Source organism: Narcine bancroftii, chromosome 8 (genome assembly GCF_036971445.1).
Source record: "Narcine bancroftii isolate sNarBan1 chromosome 8, sNarBan1.hap1, whole genome shotgun sequence".
In the NCBI taxonomy this organism is placed as follows: domain Eukaryota; kingdom Metazoa; phylum Chordata; class Chondrichthyes; order Torpediniformes; family Narcinidae; genus Narcine; species Narcine bancroftii.
In genome coordinates this window covers 24455270-24469769 of record NC_091476.1, presented here as the reverse complement: position 1 = coordinate 24469769, position 14500 = coordinate 24455270, and the positions used below count along the sequence as shown (strand labels likewise).

Sequence of the window (14500 nt, the reverse complement as noted above, 5' to 3'; positions counted from 1 at the left end):
CAATGAGGTGGATTTTTAGAGCAGGTTGTTGATAAGCCTACTAGGGGATTGGCTGTATTGGATTGGGTGCTGTGTAATGCACCAAAGATGATTAGAGATCTTGGAGTAAAGGAACCATTAGAGGAGCAGCGATCTCAATTTGATTGAATTCAATTTTGGATTTAACAAAGAGAAGCTAAAATTGGTATTCAGTGGAGTACAGGGAATTACAATGAGGAAATGGCCAAAGTAGATTGGAAGGGTGCACTAACAGGGAAGATGGCAGAGCAGCAATGGAGGGGGTTTTTGGAAATGAGGAAGATGTAGGATGAATGCATATCCAAAATGAGGAAATATTCGAATAGAAAACTGTCAGAACTGTGGATGACAAGGGAAGTCAAAGCTAACATAAAAGCAAAACAGAAGGGCATATAAGGAAGCAAATATTAGTGGGAAGATAAAGGTTTGGAAAGTTATTTAAAAACACTGAAGATGACTAAAAACTCCTAAGGAGGGAAAAGATGAAGCATGGATTTACTTTTTTTCTTGTATTTTTTGTAGTTTCAGTTTATTTTTTGGGGGGTAAGGTTGTGGGGGGTTTGGGGAGGGAATGTGGTGGGAGGGTGTGTTGGGTTGTTGTTTTCTTTTTTATAAAATTAACATATATGAACTATTTTTGCATGTGTTGATTATAAATAAAATTTACAACGGATTTAAAAAAGGTATCTTCAAGCATATAAAGAATAAAAGAGGGGTAAGAGTATATATAGGACAAATAAAAATAAAGCTGGAGAAATAATAATGGGAGAAGAAATGGCAGAAGAATTAAATGAGTATTTTGCATCATTCTTCATTGTGGTGGACATTAGCCATGTGCTAGATGTCAAAGGGTATCAGGGAAGTGAGTGCAGATACTATTTCAAGGGTGAAGGTGCTCAGAAAGCTGAATGGTCTAAGGATGGATAAGTCTCCCAGATGAGATGGATGAATGTAGGAACAAGTAGTGTTGAGGAAACAGATTTATGGGCCTGGTCCAGAGACCAGGCCTCAGGCCTCTAGGCTCGTTTCACTGACCAGGCCTCCTGATTCTGGGCCTGATCCACAGTGACCTCACTTGGGCGTGTTGTGAGCAGTTTTGGGCTCCTTATTTAAGAAAGTATGTGCTGATGTGGAGAGGGTTCAGAAGATGTTTGCAAGAATGATTCTGGGCATGAAAGGGTTATCATAAGAGGAGCGTTTGAAACTTCTTAGACTATATTCATTGGAATTTAGGAGAATGAGGAGGAATCCCATTGAAACATTTCTAATGTTGAAAGGCATGGACAGAGAAAATGTAGAAAGGTTATTTCCCTTGGTGGGAGAGTCTAGGACAGGGACACAATTTTAGGATTGAAGGATGTCTATTTAGAACAAGGATGCAGAAGAACAACCTGAGGGTAATAATTCTGTGGAATTTGTTGCCACAGATGTTTGTGGACGCATTTGGCGTACAGTATTTAAGGCAGAGATTGATAGATTTCTGATTAGCCAGGGCATCAAAGGATATGGAGAGAAGGCAGGAACTGGAGCTGAGTGGGAAAATGGTTCAGATCATGATTAAATAGCAGGGCAGACTTGATGGGCTGAATAGCCTATTTCTGCATCATGTCTTGTGGTCCTTATGGTTGTTCATAATAATACTTGCTGAAACTGATCAAACTTCCCATTTCTCAAATGGAAAACATAGTTTTATGGAAGGAACAAATCTGCTGGATTCTTTTTTGAGAATGAAAGGAATATAGCAAATGAAAAGGGAACCGATGGATAGGCCATTTTTTGGACACTCCAAAGGCATTTAATATAGTATAGTACTGCACCGTGTGAATATTTACTTCAGAAAACATTGAAGAAAATTTCATTTCAGCATGGCCTATATACAGTATAACCCTGTATCTGGAATTCAAGCAATCGGCAGCTTCAACCAGCCGGCAAAAAAAATTCCAGAAAATAAATAGGTTAAAAATATACAGATGTTTAAAACTGGTGAGCCTCGCTGTTAGTTCAGCAATCACATAACATGAAATCTGAAGCAACTGGAAAGTTCACTTATCTGGCATCAACCAACCCCCATTAATGCCAGATGCCAGGGATTTTACTGTATAAGCCTATCTGATCAGCTCTGAAGCCATGGATTCCTGTGATAGGAGAAGGTTCCCTTAATATAATGTATTTTTTTCTTTGGTCCTCTACAATCCCCTTGAATGTATCCCATATTCTATTCCAAGTTTGTGATTGTCACTTTCCTTCCTTCTCTCAACCACCCAAATACCCACAATTCATCCTCAAGCGCCTGAACTTTCAATCGTTGTGCTTCCTTCCCCATGATCACCAGATGCTAATCTGTGCCTGATGCCTCTGGTAATTTTATGCCTGATCCCCTTTTGGCACCAAAAAACAAATTTCTAATTGTCAAATTTTTCCTGGTAGGTATTCAAGGAAGAAAAATTGGTCTAATGCTAATCATCTGTTCAATAGGCCCAGACACACATTTTTAGTCAATGCCCTTTTATCCACTGACATACAATAGATAAATAAAATAAACCCAAAATATCCATCAGTTATGGAAATGGATTCAGACTACTCAGAAACTCTCAAATTCCTGACAGTCTTTTTGGGTAATAAAATAATCAATCAACTGATGCATTCTATGTGAAAGGTATTGGAATAATCCCTACCATATTCCCTATTTAATCTATCAGCAGAATTATCTGAATTTCAAATTGTTTTTATACCAGAACCATTTCCTAACAAAGAAACAGCATATCATTTTCTTATTGTGAGTTTTCAGAAGTCATTTGTCAATATGGAACAGTAAAAATAAGGATTGTGTGAACTGGTACCAAATAAAAATTAGTGATATCCAATGCGGACATCAAGACCTATTCCCAAAGGTGCCAATGCATGCATTATTCAAAAGATATTGAACTTTACCTGTAGTAACTGTCTTTCTTGTTTGCGAACTGATGCCATGTTGATTTTTCTCCCCTTCATGCAAAGGTACTTCAGAATCTATCTCATTCTGGAACTTTTTTCTACTGTCTCTTGCTTGTGTCTTAACGTTGAGGTTCTGTTTATTAGTTTTACAATTCCCATCACTGTCTAGGAGATCATTCAAGTCACGTGGTTCCAAACTATGCTGTTCACTCACTTCAGTAGTCAAGATTGCAGTTCTTCCCACCTCACTTTCTTCTTTGGTCACTTTACCCTCCGTTTTAAACAGCTCTTGACCTGTTAAATTCTTCTTTACATCATCTTCTACTACTTCTTGCATACGCTGACTCTCTCCCAATGAACTGTCTGTCTGATCACAGTTCACGTGTACTGATGGGCCACATTGACTTTCTGCAACAGAAAAATTGAAAGGATAATGTACAAAGACATTTTAATTTATCTGTGATTTAAAGATATTATCTCACCATAATTTTACATGGGTGGATTATATCCAAATTAGAATGCAAATAAATGAAAATACCTGATCAGATTGTTCTTTTTATTTCCACCTGCCTCTGGAATCTTGCACTCAATTCACTGAACAAGGATAGGTAAAGGAAGATCTAGTCTTGCAATTGACAGGCTACATTTTACTGGATATTCGTGAAGCGTCCAGAGGGCCCCAAATTCCAGATTCCTTACACCCCTGTCAGAGTGTAATGGGGCAGGAAAGAGCAGTTTGAATCCTGGAAACCGAACTATCAATTGATTGAGAATTCAACATCAAGTACTAACTTTAAGATCGGCAGAGTAATGTTTTTGTAATAATTTGATGGGGATCTGCAGAGGCAAATAGATTGTAAACTTACATAATTTTTACAAGGATAACAAGTTTACGGACAACAGAAAATGAAAAGCTGACCAAGAAAATATTGGAACAGGCACAATTAGAAATGAAGATGGTTTTTTGCTGGAATGGAGAAAGCACGTTATTGAAGTGGAGATCACTTCTATGTTGATCTCCTGCCCATTTGTTGAACTCCTTCATAAAAGATCATCGTAAGTTTGGTCTAGCCAGAAGGAATGATCCTGTCAAGGAGCATAACCAATGATAAAAGAAAGATTTAATATCTCCAATTAAGCAAATGTTTTTAAATTCTCTGGTTTCTACATTGGAGAAACCACATAGATTGTGAGACTACAAAACGAACACTTCCATTCAGTCCCATTTAGATTTGACCCTGCACTTCTAATTGTCTGTCACTTGAATTCTCCATCCCATGTGAACTCTGATCTATCTGTGTGTGGCCACTTGCAATGTTCCAATGAAGTAGGTAAACTTTGGGAACAGCTGTCTGGGCATTCTGCAACCTTTGGGATTTGATATCAAATTGAAGAATTCCAGATATATTTCTTAATCTTTTGCCTGACCTGCTCTATGGTTCTGGTATTTTCTGTTTATATATTTAGATTTCTTTTTCCAACTATTGAGTGGGATGAAATTGCAGAGCAGCCAAGTCATTAGAAATATAGTCTGACAAAACAAGGCAGAGGATAGGTTATGAGTTGCAAAAATATATTGGAGTAGAGCCAAAAGAGAATTTCTGCAAACAAACTTTCTGTATGGCAATCATGTAAATACAGATCCAAAAATGTAATCACCAATGCGAGGATGAGAAGATAAACCATTGCTAGAAATCCTCTTGCTATAACAAGAGTGGGATGAGTTAATGGGGCAAGTATAGAATTTGGTTTAAAAACACAATGCTGGAGAAACTCAGCAGGTTAAACAGTGTACTTTATAGAGCAAAGATAAAGATATATAACTAACATTTCAGTCTTGAGTCCTTCATCAAGGTAACTTAATGAAGGGCTCCTGCCTGAAATATTGGTTATGTATCTCTTTGCTCTATAAAGTACATTGTTTGACCTGCTGAGTTTCTCCAGCATTGTTTTTACTTCAACCATGGTGTCTGCAGATTTTTGTGTTTACTCCTATGAAATTTGGTTTTACAGTTTACTCGAAAAAAGCCAGAAAATCAGTACGTATCATGGATAAAATGACCTCTAAAATTTCAAAGGTTACAGAAGAATACCAGAAAATCGATATCAAAGGAAGTTTGATTAAATATTCTATGTAGAAGAAAAGTCCAAGAAATTTGTTGGATATGAGATTAGGTAGAACTGGAGAGCAGGTTTTGCAATATGGTTAGTACTTAAGAAAATAATCAGATGGTTTTCTTTCCTCTCCAGGACAGCCAAAGAATATTTCACTAAAGGGTACTGCCCAACAAGCACGAAATAATCTAAACAATACTGAGATAGTTAAACTCCTGTTGTAACAGATATACCTAACTCTTGTGGGGTAAAAATGACAACCACTTTGTGGGTTTAAAAAAAGGCAGATAAGGAAGACTTGTGATAAAAGGAAGGAAAAGACCAATGCTCTTAAAATGTTGAAAAGGCAGTTTCTTTTCCAGTGGCAGGCACAGAAAGAGTTGAAAAAAAAAGAGGTAAATGTGTGTAGAGGGTTATGACCGATCAATAAACTATCTCCAAATTTAAAATGCTTGCATGTATAAATAATACCTCCATGAAAAATGTAACTGAATAAAAATCACCGCTGGTTTTGCTTTTAAGTAAGTTCGAAAAATGTTAAAACAGAAATGAGGAAATCCAAAGAAATACAGGTGCTCCTCAACTGATGATGGGGTTATATTCCAGCAAACCCAGCCTAAGTCGAAAAAGAATACAAGTATACCTTGTATAACATCAGCAGCATTGTATCAGTCCCCGCACTGATCCACTCTCTCCCCACAGCCCTTTATCATTCCCCACACTGATCCCACTGCCCCGCTCTATCCTGACAGTGCTGTATCAGTCCCTCCACACTTCTTGACTGAACTAAAAGTGATTAACCAAGGAGGCTACAAAGAATTCACCTGAGAGGAATTATCAACATTAATTGGAAAAGATCAATGATGCTTGCAATTACTTTACTTTTAACGCATTACATAAAAGTAAATAATGACAAACACGTTATTGTACCATCAAAACTTCCAAAATTTGTGACCATCGTAAATAGAGGAGCACCTGTATATTCCCCTCTTTGCAGTTGGATGTAAGTATCAATACATCCTGGGAAATAAAAGGCATCTGCTCAAAACTCCACCAACCAAATTCATTTCACAGCAGAGAAAAAGTTAACATCAAACTTGTGGAACATCCTGTTGCCTTCAAGTAAAAATCTTATTTCAAAATTTATTTTAATTTAAGCCTTTATTTTATAAATTAGAATTTTAAGTTGGCTCATAAAAAAGGATAAAAATTAATTTAACACGTCCTTCAAATTGCTTTGGGTATTCAACAGCTACGTTGCTAAACCTGTTCCAAATAGCTCATATTCTGTCAGATCTGCCATTTCCACTTAACAGAGCAACAGTTCCAACTATATTCTGGAGTCCCTGCTTCCCCCCCCTGCCACCCCCAGTGCAGGATCCTTGTGTAGTCACTGGCTGACCATCCTCACGGAAAAATTGCCACTAACCTTTTCTCATTTTCCCTTTTTTTTGTAGTTTATAGTCCTAATTATTTAGCACTTAATCATACTGAGAAATAGATCAGTCAAAAAAAATTACCTCTTTTTCATGATTTAAAGGTGTAGTTATTAATATAATCTAAAAGAAAACATGTAAATATACCTTTGCCTTACTGCATTGAATTTTCTTTGTGGTATATCTTTCAAAATGAAAACGATGCTGCCCTTCTTATTGTGTTTGTTGCAATATTTACATACTTGTCTAAAATACCAAGAGTATCTGAGTTATTGTTCCCTGGTCTGCCTCAATTGCTACTTGTAGTGAAGTTTACTCACCTGACTGACTACGGGTCCTAGTTTTCAACACCACTGGAATGAAGTCCTTAAAATTATTTTTGCCTTTTTTCAGAATAAAATCTAGGAAAGCAAACAAAAGCCAATAATTTTCACATTTCATGAAATAATTAATTTCCTTCACTGAATTTCTACACTTAACAGCAATTTACAAAAATATGAAAGCCAACTGCCTAAAATTAATTTTTGTCAAAAAATTAAAATTAGAACCAAATTTCTTTTGCTGAGTGATTTAGAATATTGACAATAATTTAAGAAAAAAATATGAGATTAATCATTGAAATTATTCATTAGATTTAAAGAACACTGCTTTTGGCACAGATGTATTTTAAGGACCTTCATGAGTTTCCACCTCAGAGTTTTCTTTATAACAGTAAAGAACATCACCTATTTAATGAAACCAGCTTCAAGGAATTCACAGAACAAATTAACAGTCTACCTTTTTGATTAGACAATAGTAAAGTGTGGAAATATATTCTTAACCTTTTTAGATGGCAAAGCAAAAGCTGCTTAGTCTTAATATAAGGAAAAGAGTTATGATGGAATGGTAATTAACAAAGCATTTTCAACTTTGTAAAGTGTTCCATGTATTTCTCAGCATTATTATCAAAGAAAATGCTGCAAATCAAATGTGACATTTGGATTAGGAAATTACCCAAAAGCTAGATCAAGCATTTAAGGAACATCCTATAGAGTAAGAGAAGAGGAAATTTCCTGAAAAAAAAATCTAATTATCACTTTGTTTCTATGTATTTATACTAGAATAAAACACAAGATCCATATTAATGATTGGCTGCCAACGTTGTTAGCATGGTTAGTAAAGTTAGTGATATAATGAACAATGAAGAAGGTTTATATGATCTAGATGAGTTGGGGAAGTGGGGCAAGGAGTAGGGGATGCAATTTAACTTGGACATTTGTGAAGTGTTGCACTTTGGTCAGTCAAACCAGGGCAGGATTTGTATGGTGAATGGTAGTGACTTAGAGAATGTTGATGAACAAAGAGACTTGGGGGGTAGAAGCACTCAGTTTCAAGTGGCAACTTAGGTACACAAGGTCGAGAAGAAAGTGCTTGGCACACTTGTCTTCATCAGTCATGGAGCAGAGAAGTTCTGTTACAACCATACAAGACTTTGGTGAGACCTTGTAGTACCATGCACAGTAATGGTCACCCAGCTGTAGGAAAGGTATAATTAAGATGGACAGAGTGCCGAAAAGACTCACGTGAATGTTACCAGGATTGATAGGCTTGAATTGTAATGAGAGGCTGGATAGACTGGGCCTTTTCTCCCTGGACTTTAGGAGGCCAAGGTCGGACTTTGTAAAGATTTATACAATCATGAGGGGCACAGACAAGGTAAATAATAATAACTTTTTTCCCAGGCTAGAGGAAAGTAAAACTAAATGGCATAGATTTAAGGTGAGAGGAGAAAGATTTAAAAGGAACCTGAGGGGCATCTTCACAGAGAATCAAAGGTATATGAAACAAGCTGCCAGAGGAAGTAGTAGAAGAGGGACAATTGTAAAAGTTCGAATGTTTGAGGGATATGAACCCAATACTGGAAAATGGGACTAGCGGTTAGCGTGGTTGAGTTGGGAAGAAAGGCCTGTTTCTGTGCTCTAGAACCCTGATTTAACTGCAAACTTTGTTATCAAAGTGCACAAGAAACAGCAGCAAAAAAAAGGGCATTAGGCCCCTTTCCCCCATTCACCAAGATCAATTGACCTTTAACCTTTCCACTTTAACCTACTTTACTGCATTAACTCCTTTTCTCCTGAAGTAAGTTATAAAACAAATTGTGCTAAATATCCTCTGACTATCTACATGACTCTTGAGTACAGATTTCCAAAGATTTGCTACCTCTGAGAATATACTTATCTTGAGACTGTACTCCATAGTTCTACACATCTCGGACTGGGGAAACATCAACTCTACATCTAATTCTGACAATTTGTACATTTCATTGAGTTACATTTCATTCTTCTGCATACAGCCAACTTGAGGCCAGTCTAGTAACATGACAAAACCTCCATCTCAGAAAGCAATCTTGTGATTTTTCACTGCAATTCCTCAATTGCAAGTATATCCTTCCTTAAGTTGGACAATATTCCAGAAATGTTTTGATTAGAACCCCATATAAGTGATAAAATATGCCTCTATTCTTGTTCTCAAATTTTCTTCTAACAAACGCCAACACAGCACTTATTTTCCCAACTGTTTTATGCACCTATATTTTATCTTTCATCGAACATGTGTCATTGCTGAACATGTTGCCAAATTAACTACAGTGCCAGAATACCCAGATCCTTCTGAACGACAATGTATTTCAGTCTCTCACCAATTAAAAAAACACTCCACTTATTTCCTCCTTCTACTAAAGTGGAAGACCTCACATTTTTCCACATTATATTCTATCTACCACAAACTTTTCCATTCATAATCCATCTACCTCCCCTGGAAGCCTTGTTAATCTTCTTCACAAGTCACTTCACCTAGCATCATCTGCAAATGGATATATTCCATAAATCATTTATCCAAATCACTGATGCAGCACTGATTACTGTGGCACAGCCACCAAACCTGAAAATGGCCCATTTCCCACTTTGTTTTCTGTCCATTCACAAGTCCTCAATCACATCCGTACATTTCCCCAAAGCCACATTTTCTAAGTTTTATAAATGAACGTCACCTTATTAAAAAGTATTCTGAAAGTCCACAAAAACCACTCAATTTTCATATTTCCATTATTTTTCCACCTGGCTTGAAGAAGTCCATTCAGCCCATCAAGTTTCCCTTATCTATTCTGCAAGTCATAACCTCAGAAAACAGATTTGTCAAATGTGATTTTCCTTTAGTAATCCATGAAACGTTTTAGTAATTAAATTTGGGTCATAATCATTATTCATTCATTTGGAAAGCTTACTGCAAAGATTGATATATCCAGTGGTTTGCCACCTTTAATATCTCCACTATTTGTGTTACTGGAAGTCAATGTTTTAGACCACCAGCTTGAATGAGAGAATTTTCTAAATTCTGTCTGATGGAATAGTATGGAGTTGCAGTTTATGCATTAGCACAAAATTTGATGCATCATTCAGAAGAGAATCTTCTTGATTTAATGAGCCTTGCCCAATTATGCCAATGTCCCAAAAAAAACCACAAAAAAGCATTACAAATCAGACACTGAGCCTGTATTTACTAGAGTTACAGATTTGGTCTTCCAGGCTTGACCAATTTAGTAGTTCAGCAAATCTCTCTGGTGGAGAATCTTTGATTACAGCAACTCAGTAAGGGGTCTTTTATAGGAGAAATTCCTCTTTGTGTGCTTACAAATGAGGTAAGTTGCTGTTGATGAGACTTCCTCCTTGGTGCCTCTCAGCAATTGAACCAATAGAACTGAATGGCTGCCTTATTTTTTGAAGATCAAAAAAAATATTGTTATCAATTCCCCCATTTTTTTTTTTTGCGACTGCATACAAGGCAGAGAAGTGCTTGAGAACTCAGTGGAACCTGGTCAGCTACATTGGAGGCTGCGATACGAGCCTGTTGCAAGTTTCACTGTAGCACAGAGTTCTGTCTTTCAGAACCAATAACAGGTGTGGCATTTGCATTGAACCACTAAATGCAAGCCAAATAATGGATGTTGGCATGGGACCCTTACAATCAAATACTAAATGAAGGTGATGGGCGAGGGATCTCTCATTTATCCACCTACATGCACCTGGTAGGGACCAAGAGCTTGAGGGGATGAGTCCTTCAGAGAAACTCCAAACAATTAAATTTTCATTGACAGATTTGCAAATTTGTATTGAGATCCAGACAAGATCTTCTTCTAAGATTCTTCTCCACTCCACTTCCAACATCCTGATTGAAGGGACTGAGGCAAAGGTCAAGCCTTTCTGATAGGAAGATGCTGAAAGAGACAAACTTCCCCTGAGTACTGTAACTGTCAGAAATCATAACTAATAATATTTTTCAACATGCTCCTGATGGCCCAGTGGCAACCATTAAAATGGAAATCAACTCTATTTGATGTAGGTATTAGAAGATGTGGCTAGACTTCCCAAAACACCAATATCACCTTCCATATGGAACATTCATTGAAACATGGAGTCATGTAAACTCCCTTGATACTCGGCAATGATCATGCAAAATTTCTTCTCATGATATGGTCAACAACTTGTAGTTCTTGTAAAGCTCCAACTTCATAAGCCCAAAATCCCACGAGTAGAGTCTTTCATACCTTAAACCTTGGAGAATCTCACAATCCTTGCAAATTATTCCATCTATTTGTCATAAAGTGTTAGATCAAAGATACAATTAAACAGTGGAAAAGATAGCAGACCTGATGCCTTACAACACCAGTGATCCAGTTTCCTCTAGGCATTTCAGTTTTTTTCACAAAGTTAACTGGCCATTCTAAATTTCCCATATTGTGTAGGTAAATGGAAAAATCTAAGGGAAGTTGATCGATATAAAGGGAAAATCAGTTACAGAGAAAAATTAATGAGTGAATGTGGTTTAATTCCATGTCATGAAGAAATCTGGAAATATTCTCTTGAGCTGAAAAGATGAAATATAGAAAATCCTTTCTGGGCTTGACAGAGCAGAGTTGGTGTTGCCCCTAACTAAGGTGTATAAAAATCAAGAGTCCGTCTCCAAGTAAAGGGTGAGGCAGTTAGGATAACAATGCAAAGAAATCTCTTCTCCCAGTGGGAGATAAATCTTTTGAATTCTCCACCCAGAAAGGTGTTGCAGACTTTGAGCAAATTTAAACAGGGATTGATAGAATTTTAGATCTTCAGGGAATCAAGGGATATAGGGTTATCAAATGCCAAAATGAAAGATTAGCAACTATCTTATTGAATAGTGAATTAACGTTAATGATCTGATCCAGCTTCTCCCACATTTCTATATATCTCTGCAGGTGGTTGATAATTTTTCCAAAAATGAAAACGATGACCTAATTTCAGCTATCAATGCTCAAAATGAATCAAATTGAATCTATAACATCACTCAGTTGGCAGCCTTGCCCAGCAAAAATAGCACATATCAGGCAGGATATGTTGGACTGAATTTCATGAATTATGATTCTCACAATAAATGCTGTATTTTTGTGATTTAAGGGGTTATGTTTATGAAGTTATCAAATATTACATGAAAATGATCATTTCTAATATGCTGAAACCAAGTCAACAACATTTAAAATTTCAGATCTTCAACAATTGCAAGCATTCATAACGCATAATAACATACGAAATAGGAGCTGAAGGAGGCCATATGACCTGTCAATATTGACTGCCATTTAATAACATTTAATCTGATGTGGCCTTCAACTTTACTTTTTTTGTCAAATCCTGTAATTTTTCAATCCCCTCTCGTCCAAAGAAAATGTTAGGCTTTTGACACAGAAATCTCGCAATATTGCCATAAAGACCTAGCTTTTAAGCCGGCTTTGGTCCAAACAAAGCTGGCTTAATGCAGGGTCAGTGTGTCTTTTTACACAGCAAGCTGGCATTCTGGGAGCTAAAGAGAGGGACGTGTAACACAACAGTGTCAGAATTGGCCTCTAGTGTCACGTATAACATACCATATTTCACAGCATGTTAGATCCACTTTTTTTTCCCCAAAAAAAGGCTCAAAATTATTCCCTCAGTCATATATGTGAAGTTGAAATTAGGGTGTTAATGCTGAGTAACACTGACAGTGATCACCGCTTTCTATTGTTGGTGGCTGTGGTGGGGGAGTGGGATGGTGGGATCAGTGTGGGGGCTGGTGGCAGGCTGTCGGGAGACACTCCCAGTAGCCCACTGTTGGCCCCCGCACTGGTCATAGTGCTGAGATAGTGTCAGGTTTGACAGAGACAAGTCTGGACACAAGGGTTTGCAATCAAATTTTACTTTTATTAACACATAACAATTAATAGAAGAGTGTGGGGAAAATCATAGTGGGAATAAAGCACATATACACACAATTTATAAAAGAATGTGGGAAAATAAGCGCATAGTTTAATAAAATGTATGCACACAATTTATAAAAGCATGGGAAAATCTACTGCAAGTATTGATCTATAGCAGCGGTTTTCAAACTTTCTCTTTTCACTCACATACTGCTTAAGAAATCCCTATGCCATCAGTGGAATAGCTAGGGGGGAGTAACAATTTTTTTTTTCAGCACAGCACTACAACCCCAGTATGATTTGAACGGTAGGAGGAAACTGGAGCACGTGGAGGGAACTCGTGTAGACATGGGGAGAACCTACAAACTCCCTCCAGGCAGCATCGGTTTCAAACCTGGGTCTTTGGTGCTGTAACAGCATTGCGCTAACCTCTACACCACACATGTCAAACTCAGGGCCGCGGGCCAAATTTGGCCCGTGATATAATTATATTTAGCCCGCAAGATCATATCAAATATGTATTAGAGCTGGCCCGCTGGCCGCCGCGCCAGTAGAGCGCATGCACAGCTAATACTACAAATCCCAGAATGCTTCGCAAATGCGTTGGCGCCGGCCCGTCAGCCCGCTAATCGCCCCCACCTCCTCTCTTTACTTTCATTAGCATCTGCGACCTGTCGCCCAACTCACACGTAATAAACCCCTTACGGAAAATGGCCAAACGAAAGACAAAACAGGACCTTTCAAGACGGGTGGGAGGCAGACTATATGTTCATCATTTTAAAAGACAAACCTGTTTGTCATTGAAGCAAGTTGTTTTTTTTTTTTACTTGTTGGCTTGTGGAAAAAAAATACATTTAAAAGGAGCTTAAAGGGTATAGAGAAATATTATTTATTGAATATTTTATTTCTCATTTGTTAATGCTTCTGGAAAGAGTTTAACCAAAACTATTATTAAACATTTATTTTAATAAGAAAAAGTTTAACATTACATATGTTGAAAGAAGAGAAAACATGCAGATGTTGTTGAAAATTTTCAACAAATAGTCCAAGTTTTTAATTTTGGCCCTCTGTGAATTTGAGTTTGACACCCCTGCTCTACACTAACCATGCCATATAACCATATAACAGTTTATGGCATAGAAACAGGCCATCTCAGCCCTACAAGTCCATGCCGGTTCACTCAAACAACTCTGCCCATAACCTTCTAACCCCCTCTTATCCATGTATATATCCAGCCTCCTCTTAAATGAAAGAATTGACTCTGCCTGATCTATTTCCTCTGGAAGATTATTCCATTCAGCCACCACTCTGAGTGAAGAAGCTTCCTTTAATGTTTCTCCTAAAATTTTGCCCCCTTACCCTCAACTTGTGTCCTCTTGTTTCAACCTCCCCTGCTCTCAGGGGGAAGAGCCTACTTGCATCTATTCCCTTCATAATTTTAAACACTTCTATCAAATCCCCCCTTAACTGTCTACGTTCCAATGAATAAAGTCCTAACCTCTTCAATCTTTCTCTGTACTCTAGGTATTTTAAGCCAGGCAACATCCTTGTAAATCTTATCTTCACCTTATCTATATCCTTCCTATAATTTGGAGACCAGAACTGAACACAATACTCCAAACCTGGCCTCACCAATGCCTTAAACAGTCACAGCATCACTTCCCAGCTCCTATACTCTATGCTATGATTTATGAAGGCCAGCATACCAAATGCCTTCTTAACCACTCTGTCAACATGAGAATCCACCTTCAAGGAATGC

General features: G+C 37.5%; 1 protein-coding gene across 10 annotated transcripts in view; it reads right to left on the bottom strand.

Annotated features, from left to right (window-relative positions):
• Nucleotides 1–14500, bottom strand: part of LOC138740499 (BCL-6 corepressor-like protein 1) — a 139719-nt gene that overhangs the window by 30018 nt on the left and 95201 nt on the right. For 9 of the 10 annotated variants that reach the window (XR_011342959.1, XM_069893232.1, XM_069893231.1 and 6 more), the window contains 2 exons: nt 6824–6904; nt 2950–3360 (listed from right to left, as the gene is read on the bottom strand). Coding sequence is in view for 9 of the 10 variants with exons in the window: in XM_069893232.1 (XP_069749333.1) it covers nt 2950–3360; nt 6824–6904 (492 nt within the window). In the remaining variant the exon portion in view is untranslated. The remainder of the gene's footprint in view (nt 1–2949; nt 3361–6823; nt 6905–14500) is intronic. The other variant, XM_069893238.1, reaches the window with a different exon arrangement.